The sequence below is a fragment of the Carlito syrichta genome, unplaced genomic scaffold (genome assembly GCF_000164805.1).
Source record: "Carlito syrichta isolate Samal-C Ts95f unplaced genomic scaffold, Tarsius_syrichta-2.0.1 Scaffold270720, whole genome shotgun sequence".
Lineage (NCBI taxonomy): Eukaryota > Metazoa > Chordata > Mammalia > Primates > Tarsiidae > Carlito > Carlito syrichta.
In genome coordinates this window covers 624,179-640,617 of record NW_007214816.1, presented here as the reverse complement: position 1 = coordinate 640,617, position 16,439 = coordinate 624,179, and the positions used below count along the sequence as shown (strand labels likewise).

At 40.9% G+C, this 16,439-nt stretch overlaps 1 protein-coding gene across 3 annotated transcripts in view; it reads right to left on the bottom strand.

Annotated features, from left to right (window-relative positions):
* Positions 1-16,439, bottom strand: part of THOC7 (THO complex 7) — a 27,278-nt gene extending 10,839 nt beyond the window's left edge. For 2 of the 3 annotated variants that reach the window (XM_008052271.1, XM_021709647.1), the window contains exon 1: positions 16,358-16,433. In XM_008052271.1, coding sequence (XP_008050462.1) covers positions 16,358-16,376 — 19 coding nt within the window. In that variant the 5' untranslated portion in view covers positions 16,377-16,433. Of the gene's footprint in view, positions 1-16,357 lie in introns of all 3 variants that reach the window. The other variant, XM_021709648.1, reaches the window with a different exon arrangement.

The following is a 16,439-nucleotide window of genomic DNA, read 5'->3' as shown; positions in this document are numbered from 1 at the left end:
GGTCTCGCCAAGTTGCCCAGGTGGGTCTCAACCCCGCGGGCTCAGGCAACCCACTCACCTCGGCCTCCCAAAGGCGCGGGATTACAGGCTGAGCCACCGAGCCTGGCTAATCCTGTCATTTTTGACAGCAAGAGAACATTATATTAGGTAAAACAAGAGACAATGCATGGTCTCACTCATACATGGAATCTAAAAAAGTAGTCGATCCGCTGGAAGTAGAGAGCATAATAGTATTTACCAGAGGCTGGAGTGGCTAGCGAGAAGGGGAGTCGGGAAATGTTAGTCAAAAGATACATAATTATGCTTAAATAGGAGGAATAAATTTCAAGATGTACAAAAAGGTGGCTATCATGTTATACATGATAAAAACATACAGTTGTCTGTCAATTTAAAATAAGTATGTAAAATGAAAGAAAGTTAATTGCCACCTGGGCTCGGTGGCTCAGGCTGTAATCCCAGCACTTTGGGAGGCTGAAGTGAGTGGATTGCCTGAGCCCGTGGGTTCGAGACCCGCCTGGGCAGCGAGACCTCATCTCTACAATAAATAAAAAATCAGCCGGGCGTGGTAGCGTGCACCTGTAATTCCAGCTACTCGGAAGGCTGAGGTGGAAGAATAGCAGGAGCCCAACAGGTCGAGGCTGCGGTGGCCAGAAGCAGCCACTGCACTACAGTCTGGGCGACAGAGTGAGACTCCAACTCAAAAAAAAAAAAAAAAAAGAAAGTTAATTGCCACTGTGATGGTATTAAGAGAGAGAACCTGTAAGATGTGATTAGGTCATCAGGGCTCTGCCGTAATTAATGGACTAATGCTGCTATTGCAGAAGTGGGTTGGTAATCTCAAGAGTGGGCTCCTGACAAAAGGATGTGTTCAGTTCCATTTCCTCTCTGCCTCACAAGCTCCCTGCCATGTGATACATTCCTTCACATTATGATGCAGCAAGAAGAGCCTTACCAGATGTAAGGCTCAATCTTTGACTTCCCACCTCCAGAACCAGGAGCCAAATAACCCAGTCTTTGGTGATGTTCTGTTATAGCAGCATATTATGCACTAAGACAGAAAATAGGGTTGCTGCTATAACAAATACCTGAAAACATGGAGGCAGCTTTGAAACTGGGCAGTGGGTAAAGACTGGAAGTGTTTTGAAGATAATGCTGGGAAAGCCTGTATTGTTGCTAATGGAGTATTAACGGCAATTCTGGTAAGGGTGCATTCTTAGAGATTATTTACGTGGATCTGATAAGAATGTTGGTAGTAATATGGACAGTAAAAGCCACTTTAATGGGGTCTCAGATGGAAATGAGGAACAAGGTACTGGAAGCTAGAGTAAAGGCCATTCTTGGCTGGACTGTGCTTATGTCCTAGGACTTTATGGAAGGCAGAATTTAAGAGCAATGAACTAGGATATCTGACAGAAGAAATATCTAAGCAGCAAAACACTCAGGCTGCTGTGTGGCTACTTTTAACCACATTCAGAAAGATGTGAGAAGGAAGAAATGACTTGACAGAATTTATAATAAAGAGAAGCAGAATGCTAAGATTTGAAAAATATACAGCGTGCCCATACAAAGAATAAAAAAATGTATTAGGGAGAAAATACTAAGGGTGTGGCCAAGTGACAGTTTGCTAGAGATAAATACAGCTAGAAAAGAGCCAGGTGTTATTCATAAAGACAAATAAAGCCACTGAGATTTTTAAACTAAATCTGTTATAATTTTGTCTTCTGACAATCTGATGACCACAAAGGGACCTGAAGGAGATGGCTGATGACTTGACTCATTGAGGAACACAGAAAAATGTGCCAACTAACACCTTTGTGTGTGTGTTTTGGGTGGGGGGATACTCTGTCTTCTTTATAAAGCCCTAAGAGTCATAAGTCCTTCTCAGGTCTGAGCTCTGTTCTTTTAAGTATTTAATCTCCCAGATATAATTGACATTTGGGGCATGAAGGTTTGCACTGTAAGAGAATATATGACTTTGGGGTACCTAGGATTAGTTTGGGCTCTGGCAGAGCACATGACTTTTGGGTTTACAGTGGTTGACATGTCACTGGCAAGGGCTACATTTTTGTCTTCCTCTTTGGAGATGATTCATACATGCTTCCATAAAGGGCTTGGGCGAAGCCCCCAAGAATAGGGCTGGACAGAAATAGGGGTTGCATCCCATTTGCAACTAGCATATGGCCAAACAGAAATGTGGGTTGCATTTCATTTACGGCTATTATAAAGGGCTACAGTTTTAAAGAAAACTGACAGCAGTTCCAGTAAGTGGTTATTACTGCAGGGGGCATGAACTCTGGCTTTTGGAATATGCAGGTACATGGGTTCTTTTTTTCCTTGCATGTTTAGGTAAGGAAGTCCTCAGGTATCTGACTAGGTCAGACAGACACTGGAAAGTCATTGGCTACATTAGTAAAGGAGATCTCAGAGCCAAAGCCAAGCAAGACCCAAGATCTTTAGGCTCTGAGAGATCCCAGCTTCAACATCAATATAGGGTCCTTAATTTCTAAAGATCTGAGTACTCTACCTTCTGGTAGATCTGCCTTTTCTGTGTATATTTCTGGCTCTGGAAGCTACAAATACACAGAAGTAGTAAAATCTTACTAAAGATAGTTCAGAATTATGACAGCCATTATATGAAACGTCCCAGATGAAAAAGACTATTCTTCCAAGAAGTGCACTTGAACCCCAAGCTTCCTCAACTAGGCAGAGAGAACAGAATTCTTATTGTCATTCAGAAGCCTCAAAGGACAACAAAATCCTAAAATTGCCTTTTAAAAAGATTCACTACAAAGAACTAATGAAAAGCTGGAAATACATGATATTCCCCATACCAAGGACAGTAAAGCTTAGTGAGGTAACTCCTACTGTTTCCCTCTATTCTACTGTGGCTCAATGTTTACAGTCTACTCCAGAATATCAGTCTACTAACTCTGCTTGAATTGTCTTTTTTACCTGAAAAAACAAAACAAAACAAAACAAAAAACAAACAACAACAACAACAAAATTAAACAGTTTCCTTGTAAGAGAATCACCTGAAAATTCAGGAGATAATCTCCAAGTGACATGCACTTCTTGGACAAAAATGGACTTTAGGGCCATAGTTAAAAAATTTCCTAAACCTAGAGAAGACCTTCAAAAGTTTTCTGAAGAACTCAGGGTCTTAATTTTAATTTATGACCCCAGGATACATGACCCATACCAGTGAATACTCATGTTGGTGAGACCTAGGAAGGCCCTAAATGGATAAAAGCAGCAGAATGGTATTCTCCTGAAGATGATATTAAGCACCAGACAAGACCCAACTGTTCTACTTATGGCTCTAAAGACAGCAAATGACCTTTTGAAAGCCATTCCCAGAGTGTTTCAGCACCACGGCAACAACAATCTATAATGACATTTAGGCCTGCCCCAGGGCACTTCTTCAAATACGCAGACCCTAAAACAGCAGTTTCCAAAAATTAGTTGCCATTTTTGCAAACAACTAGGATACCAGAAGAAGGACTGTTCTAAAAAAAAGTCCTCAGAAAGCCTCTAAAAACAGGCTGCCACTTTTTGATAAAACTGTATCAAGTTCCTAAAAATCTGAGGATATCTTGGTATAAATCCTATCAGTCATAATTTTGGTTCAGAAATAACTCAATTCCCTTGTCAACTGCATCACTATTATAATGGAGTTTCATCAGGTTTTAGTCCTGGTCATTTTAAGTCTTGTCCACGGTTAATTGCTTTGGTTCTGATGCTTATGAAAGCTTCTTGCAAGCAATTATAATCCTAAAATGCTATGTCTTCAAAAAAGTCCATGGGAAGTATGAAAAGTACTCTGGCAAGAACAGGTTTCTAATAAATTTAAGTTTATACTCTTGGGTTGAATTTCTAAAACTCTAATGAAGAAACTGATGAGTCTGTGAAACTGCTAACCAAAATTAAGCAGAGCAAGAATTAATTTCATAGGACTGAACAAACTGATAAATAATTATGGGTTTTTATGGATTATTTGAAACACTGCTGGTTCTATTAATGTTTTATTTTCTAGATTTAAGTAAACTTTTTTCCTTTAAACTCTCTATAGTTTATAGCAATTTGGTAAAGCACGCTTTTGTAAACAAAATTGGAAACATTTGCTTTTCCTCTTTACCTGATCCCTCCAGAATTTGGAAACTATTTATGAGTATTCTTATTTTTATGGTAAAATAATTCATTAATTCGTTCGCATTAATTCATTAAGAATCTGTACTCTTTAACAGGATACCATTGGAAACATCAGTTATATTACCAAGGCTTTGACTGAAATATCATATTTGAATATATACACAGAATGCTACCTTCCCAGCCTTACAGTGAGTGAGTAAAGTCTATTACCCCCTAGCAGGCCCAGGAATCTCAAGATATTACACACAACAGGCAAAGTCTAATGTGTGCCTTGGTTTGGCTTCCTAGAATTGAAAGGTTTGTAAAAGTCCAATCTGAGAGTCCTTGTCAAAATACCCAGTGAAGAAAATTTCAGGTAAGTCTATGTCAGGCAAATAAATTGGTCTTGCCATGATTATATCTGGTAGAAGTGGGGGTGATATGTTTAAAAGAAAACTGTAGTATACCTACTATTAAATTGCAGTCCTGTTCATTGTTTCTTAATCTTTATTATTTGAGTCTCTACTATACCTACAGCCTGGACTGGATTCTCAATTCTAGCTTTAATAGTTTTTCTACCACTCTCCATCAAAGAACAAAATCTATTCAGTTCCTTAAACCCTATAAGCCAAGGTTGGACAACTTAATGTAAATTTCAAGGGACTAGTGTCAAACCTGATGTGTGGGCCACATAAGGAGTTCACCAGAATGACTCACAACCAGAGACATTCAAACTGCAAACAGGACCAGAAGTTGCTGACTTCATAACTTTTCTCAAGGTGGTCAGCACAAGATTCTCTATCATAATAAGACTCTTAACTCTCTTAATTTTTCCTTACTTATTGCCTACCTCTTTCATTTGGCAGGATAATGCTATAGTTAAAAATTTTATAATCGGTAGCTTCTGCAAGTAACTTACACTCCCTGATTTAATTTAAGCTAGTCAGGGGATGCTAAATTACCTATTAATTAAACAGGAAGGAATCTGTGTAGTTGATGACAATTCTTGTTGATAAATGCATCAAGTACTAGAGCAGATTACATATAGACTCCTCATCTGGCTATTCTAGTTTAGTTGGTTCAGTTCATGGGGTTGCTGGCTAAGGAGCATACTCCACTCTTGGTATTATCCTCTTGATAATCATAATAGTCTCCTTGGTGTGCTGTATCCTTTTGAAAAGTTTTAAATATTTCCATACAGCCACCTTCCAAACATCAAATGGTCTCTCTCAAACTGGAACAACAAAAACTCAAAGAAATTCATGACAAGCTCTAAATGAGATGCTGAGACTGAAAAGCCAAAATAATGGCAACTCAGAGTGCTTTCGCTCTCACCAAGGTGGTTCTCGTCTAGGGCTTGAGGAAATGAAAGGAGTTAATTATTACATAAAAATTATTAGAGGTCATTGTTTTGAACTAAGTTTCTGCACTACACCCCAACAAAAAATCAAAATGGGGTCACCAATACTGAAGTTCACACAACCAAACTTAAACTAAGTTGTTACCTGACAGTCTAAGGAATCAGGAGAGATAATAGCTAACTTACCAAACAGGCCAGTTTAAATCTTCAGTGGACATGATAATGAAGTTCCCTCTGCTTTAATGCTCACTTCTACAAAAAAAGTAATCTGAAGTGACTTCATGTTAAATAATTATTTTCCTATTGTCTGTTTCCCTGTCCTCATCTTACAAGAAAAGTAGCTTTGAAAGGACAATATGCTGTTTTCTGCTTCTGTTTTCTTCAGTCCTATAATGCCAGGCTCTTCTGCTCAGCTCATTAGAACATTTATTTTATTCTGTGAAATGAAGTGTGTCCCAATTCTAGAATCGAGAATAAAGTCAATTGAGAATACTAAACCAAAAAAAAGAAAGAAAGAAAAAAACTGTCAAGACCACCTTCCCACCAAAGGCCCAGAGCTCTAGGACAGAACGGTTTGGAGGGAATGGCCTGAGGGGCCAACCACAGGCTTGCTGCCCAGAGACACCTCAGGCCTCTGTTCCCCACATTCTGGCACAGCATTCCAGCCACGACTCAAGTGGGTTCAAATGCAGCTTGACCTGCCACTGTGGAAGGTATAAGTCGTAAACTTTGGCAGCATCCAGATGATGTTAACTTTGCAGGCATGCAGAATGTGAGAGCTGTGGAGGCATAGCCTATTCCACCAGATTTCAAAGGAAGTCAAGGACAGCACAGACTTCTTACAGAGGCAGAGTCACCACAAGGAGCCCTACTAGGGCAATGCCAAGTGGAAATGTGGTGTTCAGAGCTGCCACAGAGTTCTTACTAGGCAGAAATACCCAGAGAGGATATATAAGAATCTAATAAAAAGGGTTTACCAAGTGAGGGGGCAGAGAGAGTAAGATAGATGGGGGCAGCCTGGAAGATGGGGGAATTTTAAAAATACTATTTGAATTTTGAACTATATAAGTACTCAAAATCTGTTAGCTGTTAAGAAAAAAAGCTGAAGTCCTTTCCTTTCCCTCACTGCAGGTAGGGAGAAAGCTGTGAGCTCTTGCAGAGGTGGGGGAATAAAATGCTAGATCTGGGACATGAGTGTACTAGAATACTAGGGAGGCTGGATTAGTGAAGACTAGAAGAATACTAGGAAGGCTGGATGGGTAAAGGGACACAGGCAGTCAGGGGTCTCACTTGAGGATTCCTCACATTTACTATGCAGACCTTGCTTATAGGAAACTGGGAATTGCAAAGGATTCATGGGCAGAACTTTAAGGAGGATCAATCTGAAGGCAGTTTACAAAGTGGACTGTAACTGGGAAAAGCCCAGAGGCAGGGAAGTTAGTTAGAAGCGACCAAAGCACAGGCAGTTGGGTGTGAAAATGGCCTGAACTAAAAGGAAGAGGAGATTAGAATCACAGGTCCTATAAGGCCAAGACCAAGCAAAGACTTGGTTAGTAAAAAAGTAAGGGCCAACACAGAGGTGGCATGAGTGGTAGCTGGGTACCATGAGTTCTGGCAGCACAGGCGATTCACTGTCCAGGCATTCACAGGCCCTCTTCCCACTTCAGCTCTAACCCTCTTTAGTCTAAGCACAACTCACAATCAATTGCCTGGGCCAGAAATAAAAAACTTGAGCCAGTGTTTTGGTTAGTGTTGTGTGTGTGTGTGTGTACATGCGGGTGAGACCAACATTTGACCTCATCTGTAAAATGGGAATAAAACTATCTACTGTATAGAACTATTGTGAAACTTTAGGGAAATAAAAGTATACAAAGAAGCACAACACCTGTCCACAGTAGAAAGACAAAAAAAGTTACCCTTTATGTCTTTATGTTAAATTTAATGCAAAACTTGTATCAGCCTATAAATGCCAGAGTAAATGTTGAAGATTTATCTATAGATACACCTATGTAGATATATATTATAAATTTATGCACACAAGATTTTTCCCAGTTATGATTCCTCACAAATTTGCTTTCTCAAACTTACTGCAAGGTCACAGTATTTCTAGCTTAAACTGTGTGAAGACAGTTCCTACCTAGAATTCTCCGTGGGTAAGAATTACTGAACTGACATATAATACATAAAGTGCACAGCAGAGCTCCAACAGCAATAAAGTAAACGAAAGTTCCCAGTTTGAGAACAGCCTCTGTTCTTTTAAAATTTCAAGATGGCCCGCTGCTGACAGTTCCCAAAACAGATGACATGAACCCTATCTTTAATGACACTTTATCAATTAGCTCCGCAATCAACACACTTACAACATGCTTTGTTTATTATACACATTGACTTCATAAATTATCATGCTTAAAGCCCTCTATAAGCAATTTCAATGCTTATTATATTAGTAATTCTAGTGGGCTTTGGTCCACCCTATAAAAGCAGTAAAGATGGCTTAGCAGATTTTATTTTTGTTATTTTATTGATTGTTATCAACATCACTCCTTAGTCATCATAATTACTTTCTTTACTGACTATGATGGTCAACATCATCTGAAAGGGCTTTTAAACCAAAATACTTGACACCTGTCAGAGAACGGTGGTTTTCCACCTGGCTTTAGGATTGTAAGATGGGCTGGATAAACTTCTCACATTAACTAATAAGTAATATGAACACTTATTGTCTAGTGTATGTTGTATTTGAGCCAGGGGCATGAATATATTTTTGCTTGTCAAAATGTCCATATCCAATATGCCTAAATGAAATGTTAACCACTGAACATATGATACAGAATTGGTGCAACAGCAGACTACTACTATTGTTCTACAAGCATGACTTTCTACTGGATTTGGTGATATGTTGTACCATAATTACACACGCAGAATACCTGCCATTCAAAGTCACTTTACAATCAGTTATTACACATTTATGTTAAAAAGTAAATTTTAAACCGGGCTCGGTGGCTCAGCCTGTAATCCCGCGCCTTTGGGAGGCTGAGGTGAGTGGATTGCCTGAGCCCGCGGGTTCGAGACCCACCTGGGCAGCGAGACCTCATCTCTACAGTAAATCAAAAAATCAGCCGGGCGTGGTAGCGCATGCCTGTAATTCCGGGTACTTGGAAGGCTGAGGTGGAAGGATCGCCGGAGCCCAGCAGGTCAAGGCTATGGTGGCCGGGAGCAGCCACTGCACTCCAGTTTGGGTGACAGACACTCCAACTCAAAAAAAAAAAGTAAATTTTAATCGCAAAATTCAGATAAATTTTAGACACCCTTCCTGTCTCATATGCTAACATATACCTAGAAGAAATGTGAAATTACTTGACACTAAATGAGCTTCAAAAAGTCCTTTCTAAGGGTTAGATTATAATACGCTATTTTTCATAAGCAGAGCTAGGCAGGAAGAAATGACTACTCCTGTCACTAGATCAACCCTTACTTTCCAGGCCTCTCAGGTCAGATGTTAGCTGTGCTCTCATGTTAGCGTAAAAAGGTCAACTTCTCATAAACCTGGACTAACTAACATTCCTTTCAAAATCCATAGTTGTTCTTCCCCTGCAGTTGCCATTCAAATCTCAATTACAAAACAACTTTTCAGAACATTTTGAAGGAAATATTTAACAAAAGGAAAGAAATAAAAGAAAGAGAAAAACAATTTGGAAGATAATGGTGGGCCAACTACCAAAACTTTAGGGACAGGTCAAGGCTTGACAACCAATTGCAATAACCTCACTGTCATTAACTCCCTGCTAGATAGAGCTAAACTACAGGTCAAATGTCTCCCTTTGAGGCAGAGTTGCAATCTCTTCTGCTTTTAGGAATCAGTAATCCTGTGATCTACCAATGAGAATTAGTATTTCCTTTCTAAATGCAGTTTATCAAAAAATCCTGCAGGCACATCAGCCCACCACTGGTGTTTTTCTTGGTGTTCCTAAACACTGTAGATCTAAATTGAAAACCACAGGAAGGAATAACAATTTGAGACAAGATTATAGTTTAAAAACAGTGGGCTACTAAGGCAACTTAGCAATATTTATCAAAATTAAAAACACATATACCCTTTGATCTTTTAGAAATTATTCCCACAAGTATACAAAGATATCCATGCAAATATCTCCACTATACAACTATTTGGGAGAGCACAAAACTGAAAATAAACTAAGTGTCAATAAGAAATTAATTTTAAAAATCAATAGATGACACACAAAAGAATGGGGGTAGATCTATATTCAAGAGAGCTACATGATATGTCATTAAATAGAGAATTATACTACAGATGAGTATGTAGATGCTTGTATAATGCTTCCAAGCATATATACATACTGGCAAACTAGCTAAAGGATGCATAACATTTAAATATGCTAAGTATTGTTCTATGCTTTTCACATATAAACATAGTTTTTCCACACAATAGCCCTATAAAGTAGATATTATCATCTCTATTTTACCAATGGAAAAACTAAAGGCAACATGCCCAGAATTAAACATCACAGGAAGTAAAGAGTAGAAATGGAATTCAAACTCAGGAGTCTGGCTTCAGAGAAAGTGCTTTTTACCGCTTATAGGCATTAAAAATCATTACCTCTGAGGAGAGGGATTATTAGGGGAAAGTAAAGAGGGAAAGGTTTTCATTTCTCATTTTGTGCATTTCTTCTTGAAATTTCTGACGTGTTACTCCTTTTTTCTGAAATATAACAGTAGCTAAGTAGTTGATGAAGTTATTGTTCATTCTGAGATATTGTCTCCAGTTTTTAAATTAAAATTCTACCCTATATTATTGAATAAAGCTATGATGTGTTAACAAGAAAGAAAACTGGCCTGACTTGACCTATTTAAATTAACAAGAGGCGAGACTAAGGCCATGCAAAAACAATGTTCATGTAGATTCCTGTTAGATTTATCATTGGATCGCCACTGCTCATGAGTTTTTGAGATGAATTACATACAGCCCACTGTGTTAGATCTCTTATGGCAAAATAGCACCTGGCCCCTCCTTTCAAAAAGCTCAAAAATCATTAAAACAATTTTTTAAGGTCAACAATATTAAGAAGACATAAAAGGTGAGTGGAAAGAACAATAAGATGGTTTGACTCCTCCACGTATATGTGAACATCTCATGAAACACCTGACCCCAGTCAAAACAAATTGCTGATGCCAAAGTAAACCAGAGTTAAATTTTAAAAAGAGAAATGCAAAAAACATTGTTGTGGTCCTTTGTTTTTCTCTGTTTGTTTAAATGTCTAAAGTATGGTGCTGTAAAGTTTGGGCCTCACTTTGGTCCCCACTTCATCTGGTTTGATTTACTTTACCTACACAATAACCATTTGTATATCTAACCCTGAATTGTACCCAGCATCTTTAAAATAAAATAATAAAGTATGGTGCTAATAAAGTCAAGGTTGAAACTTTAATGCTGCTTGAAAAATCATTTATCTTGGCTAAAGAAACATCATTTAATAGCTGAACTGCCATCAGTGACCCCTATGCTGGGGCCACAGAGGATGAAACAAAATGGGCACCGGCACGAGTGAAAAAATAAAAAACAAATAACACCTCTTGTGTCTACAAATATCTAATTAACATTGGATCAGCAATTGAAATAGATATAACAGCAGCAGCAAAACTTATACAGTATTTATACACTTCTACTTGGTAACCACACATCCCATTTGTTTCCTTTTACCCTGAAAAGTATCCTGCTTTACACAATAAATTAAATGGTTATAAGACTTCAAAGTGTTTTACATATATTATCACAACGTCCTTGAAACAAGGATGTACCATAAATGTGTATCATTGTCTTCCTTTTACAGGTGAAAAGAGTCACTTCTGCATTCATAGAAAAAGATACACAATTACATTATTAGAAATTTACAGTCAAGTTCCATTATTGTTCACAGACATATTAAAAACCATTATTTCAAATTTCAACAAGCAAATATCCATGCATTACACTTTCTAAGCTAAAAAAACAAACAAACACTACTGTCAAAACCAAGATCTATTAAGTGGAATGTAGAGCCACATCTTATCCCAACCCCACTTTTCTTTCTCATCTCTCATCTGTTGCTCTGGCATATCAATGTTCTCTGTACTGCAAAAAAAATGCTTCTGAAATGATTTCTATCAGGGTACTAACACCGTTTAACATCCTTTATTTTCTTATTTATTTATTTATTTTTTTGAGTTGGAGTCTCACTCTGTCACCCAGACTAGAGTACAGTGGCTGCTCCCGGCCACCGCTGCCTCGACCTGCTGGGCTCCGACGATCCTTCCGTCTCAGCCTTTCAAGTAGCCGGAACTACAGGCGCACGCTACCACGCCCAGCTAGTTTTTGATTTATTGTAGAGATGAGGTCTCGCTAAGTTGCCCGGGCAGGTCTTGAACCCGCGGGCTTAGGCAATCCACTCGCCTCGGCCTCCCAAAGTGCTGGGATTACAGGCTGAGCCACTGAGCCCGGGCAATTTGGCGGGCTCATTTTAATCCTAAAGTTAATTTTAATCCTTTAAATTAACACACACAAAATACAAACTGTTAACATAGTTTAAATTAACAATGACAACATCCAAACTGTTTTTCAGTTAGTCAAAATGCTAGAGTGGCAACAGTGGAAGGAGAGAGAGAAAATGGCTTTGCCACAAACTAGCTGTGTGACTGATTCAAAGTCACGAACTTTCCAGGACCTCCATTTTTTCCATCTATAAAATGACAGTACTGGTTATAATATCTACAGCCTAGTAGTTATAGATGGCAAGAGAGTACCTCCTTCCTTCCTTCTGAGTAAAGGCAGTTCCTCAAACTGGATGAAGGAAATACGGCTTCTTCAAGAGCTCCCAGTTCAATTGGATATGAAGATCCATATGTAAAGATTACATGAGGGCATAGTGATGCGGGCACCACACGTTTATAAGTATAACCCTCATCTAAGCTCCAAGGACAGGTACTGGTATTCCTCCAAGGGCTTTCCAAGAGGGCAAATGAGATAAGAGCATCTGCTTCTGTCTTCTCTGCTAACATTAATCTAAGCCCACACGTCTCTCTCATTTGGAATTATTTGCACTGCTCTGATTCCATTCTTGCCTTCCTAAAATTCATGTTCTACACAGCAACTCAGAATGATCTAGAAGAAATGGATCACTAATTCTCCTGCTTAAAATTCTCCAGCTTAAAATTCTCCAATCATTTTCAAGTGCCCAAAGAAGTCAATTCAGTCACCTCCTTTTGTATTATATTCCTCCTGGTCCACCTGGATCCAGCCCCACTGGCCTTCCTTCTCTTTCCCCAAAGGCTGCAGAGCTTGTTTTCACCTCAGGCCTTTGCACTAGTTGTTGCCTCTATCTGGAATACTTTCCTGGGGTCTTCACATGGTTGGCTCTGTCAGGTCTCACTTTAAATGTCGCTTTTCACAGAGGGCATACTTGATTACCCTATTTTAACCTAATTTTCAGCAGCCCTCCCCCATCACTCTGTCACCATTCCATCAAGTTCATTCTCAGAACTGACTTACACTCCTTCTCAGAAATTATCTTATTTACTTATTTGATTGTACACTATTGATTCTTTCTCCCAAATGGGGCCTGGGTCCTGCTCTGTCTAGTTTACTGCTATAACCAGCACCTCACATTGTGCCTAGAAGGTATGCAATAGATGCTTGTTGACTGATCACACATACCACTCATTTCAGCGTGATTTTTTTCAAAAGCTCAGTTGAGGAAAACCATGTTTATAGAGGATTGTCTGAAGAAGTTGTAGTTCGTCTTTTTCTTTATGGTCTAGATAGTCTTAAAACAAACAGGCAAAAAAAAACTTGATTTGAATTAAACCAGAGCAGCAGAGTTACCCACTACCCACCTAAACCACACTGTCTGGCTTTGGAAATTGTGATTCAGGTTGCTTTGATCTAGCAAGGGATGTGCTAAGAAACAGCTTTATAATTTTCAGTGTTGAGAAGAGGTTAAGGATAAGACACTGGCTTTTCTTTATTGGGATCTCAAAGATAAACTTTTTCTCTGGAGTTTAAATCGGAAAAAAACCCCGCTTGTCTTGGATATCTAATGTTGCCTTCTCCCATGAACACTAGATCAGAATAGACTAGGTCCTGCTTCTTAGCATGGTTGGCTAGAGAAACAGGTCACATATAGTTTGGTAATTAACATACTAGACTTTACCTCTTGCATTTTGAGGCTCATCCCCAAGTCTGACTTTCCATTGCTTTTCTTGTCCTGTTTTATCACCCATTTAATTTTTATGTTTTCTCATTATAGTGAGATGTCTTAAATGTCTTCTGGCATAAGGCATATAAATAAAGTGAGGGCTGTAACGGCAACATGCATAAAATAATATGATTAATAGGCAAAGAGTCAACCAGCTCTAGGAAAGAGAAGTGGAGATGCTTGATGTGGGTCTTGAATAAATGGGCTGTCACCTGACAGGAAAGGGCAATCTATGCAGAGTAAAAGAGGAGAAGGTATAGACCATACTGAAGGAAAGTGGAAGAGATTAGTAAAACAACTCTCATATTTAATATTTAATGAACATTACTACATGTTGGACTCAGTGCAAAGCCCTTTATTTTTAGTGCATTTAGTCCTGAAACCAATGCTCTGAGGTGGATTTTATTATTATCTCCATTTACAGAGAATGAAACTGAGGCTCAAAGAAGTTGATTAACCTGCACAAGGGCAGACATTTTCTAAGTGACAGTGGGGAATTTCTGTGGCCTCCAAGGATGTGGGGGGCACCTGACTGCAGTCATTACTTTCACTAGAACTCATCTTCCCTTATTATTTCTCATCTGACAAAACTTAGCAAGAACAGGCACACAGTAAAGTCAGAAACCTGGGATCATCCCCAACCCTCCTTCCCACAACCACTCAATCTCATTCTCATTCTCTCCCCACCTTCTCTGCATTCCCTCTTGGTTGGAGTGCCCACCATCTCTCACTAGGACCACTGCAACAGTAACAGAGCAGAATGCATAACAGTGAAGAGCAAGAACTCTGGAGCCAGTCTTCCTGGTTTTGAGCCTGGGATCTAGGTTTTACAATCTGTGCAAGCTACTTAACCTGTGTCCCAGTTTCATCTGTAAAATGGGGATAATAATTAGTACACTGCTTGACAAAGGGTATAAGTACTATACAAATGTTAGTAAGTAGGGAGGGAACTTAGTTCATTTTCCCTTCTCATCACTCTTAATATAGCAGTGTATGTGTGTTTTAATGCAAATCTGATCATTCTGCACCAATGTTAAACATTTTAATGGCTTCCACAGCCCTCAGAAATCTCTGGCTCACCTTTCTAAATTCTAGCCAATACTTGTCAGCTTTCAGTTCTCCTAACACTTTGGGCCTCTTTACAAGTGGTTCCCTACCTGGAACACCAGCTATCTACATCTATTTATTCTGAAAAAAAAATATGGGATTAAGATTAACTTTTCAGGGAGGCTGTCCCATCTCTGGGAATGGATAAACAATCTTTGTTACGTGTTCTTACAATTTCCAACCTTGTACTTCCCTGTGGTAACATCTGCCACCCTTAGAAAACTAAATTATTCAGTGTTTCCCACCAGACCATACCCTTTGAGAGGGATAGGGTCTTGTCTGTTAGCTCTGAGTTGTAATCCCAAAGCCTAGCCTTGGGTGGGATAACTATCTACTGAATGAGTGAAACTGGAATTAAGCGAAGTTAAAATTCCCCATGAAGTGAGTGTCTGGGTCTTTTACAGCCTCCCACCTCCACTACTCCTTATCAGTCTGCAAATTTGGGCCTATCACTGTTCTTCCCCTGAACTGACCCCTTAACGTGGAAACCTTGTTGGCCCTCAACTCTCCAGAAGTGGCCTCCACAGGCATTGAGTTATTGGGCACCTTCTCCTCAAAAAAACCCCATCATCCCTAGATCTCCCCTTCCCAGATGCCAAAGGACTTCCCTCCTCTCTAACCAGATACCTTCTAGATTCTCCTTCCAGTTGTCCATCATTCACCCTTCCCCAGAGTGTTACCTAATTTCTAATATCTACTCTGGATCCCTAGGCCATACCCTTTACAACTGTCCACAAACCCAACTGTTGCCCCTCCCACCCCAATCCATTCCAGCTGACAAATGATTTTCCCCAAGAGCCACACACACAAACACATCTTTTATGGCCTGCTCCACCACCCTGGCCTCTTCAGAAATCTCCAGGTACACTTCCTGCTTGCCCTCCGGATACCCCATCCATACGTATTCCTTTTCGATGACGCTCTGGCTCCCTCTCCCCACCCCTAATTCATTCCTGGTTCAAGGCCTCGTTGCGATCCACTGCCTCGTCTGCGTGCCCTTCCCAATCCGCCCAGAGGACCCCCAGTAGTCACCCTACGTACGCTGCCACCCTTAGTACTCTAGTCTTGAAACTTCTCCTTCCCAGTTTGACCCGCAACTCCTGCCCCACCCTGGAGCCCCCCGTCCCTCCAGCCCCCCAGCTCCACGCTCTCCACCGCTCCCCACTCCTCGCGCTCCAGGGACCTCGCCCCATCCCTGGACTAGGACTCCCTCCGGTACCACCCGCCCACGCGCCGCTTCCAGCCGTCCCAGCGCTCCACGACCCTCCCAGCGCCCCCTCCCCGCGCTCGGCGCCGCCTCTGGGAGAGCGGCCGGGGAGTCCGAGGGCTCCGGAGGGGCTCGGGGCTCGGGGTGGGGCGGCCGGGGAGGCCCGGCGCTCCGGCGAGAGGCCCGGGGGCCCGAGGGGCCGCGGCTGGGGAGGCCGGAGTGCTCCCGGAAGCGGCCGGGGAGGCCCGGGGCGTCTGGGGGGGCCTGAGGGGCCCGGGGCGCGGCGCGGGCGGCGGCGGGCCTCACCGTCAGTCACGGCTCCCATGGCGTGCGCGGCGGCGGCGGCGGCGGCGGCGCAAGCTGAGGCGGCGGTTGGCGGCGGCGGAGG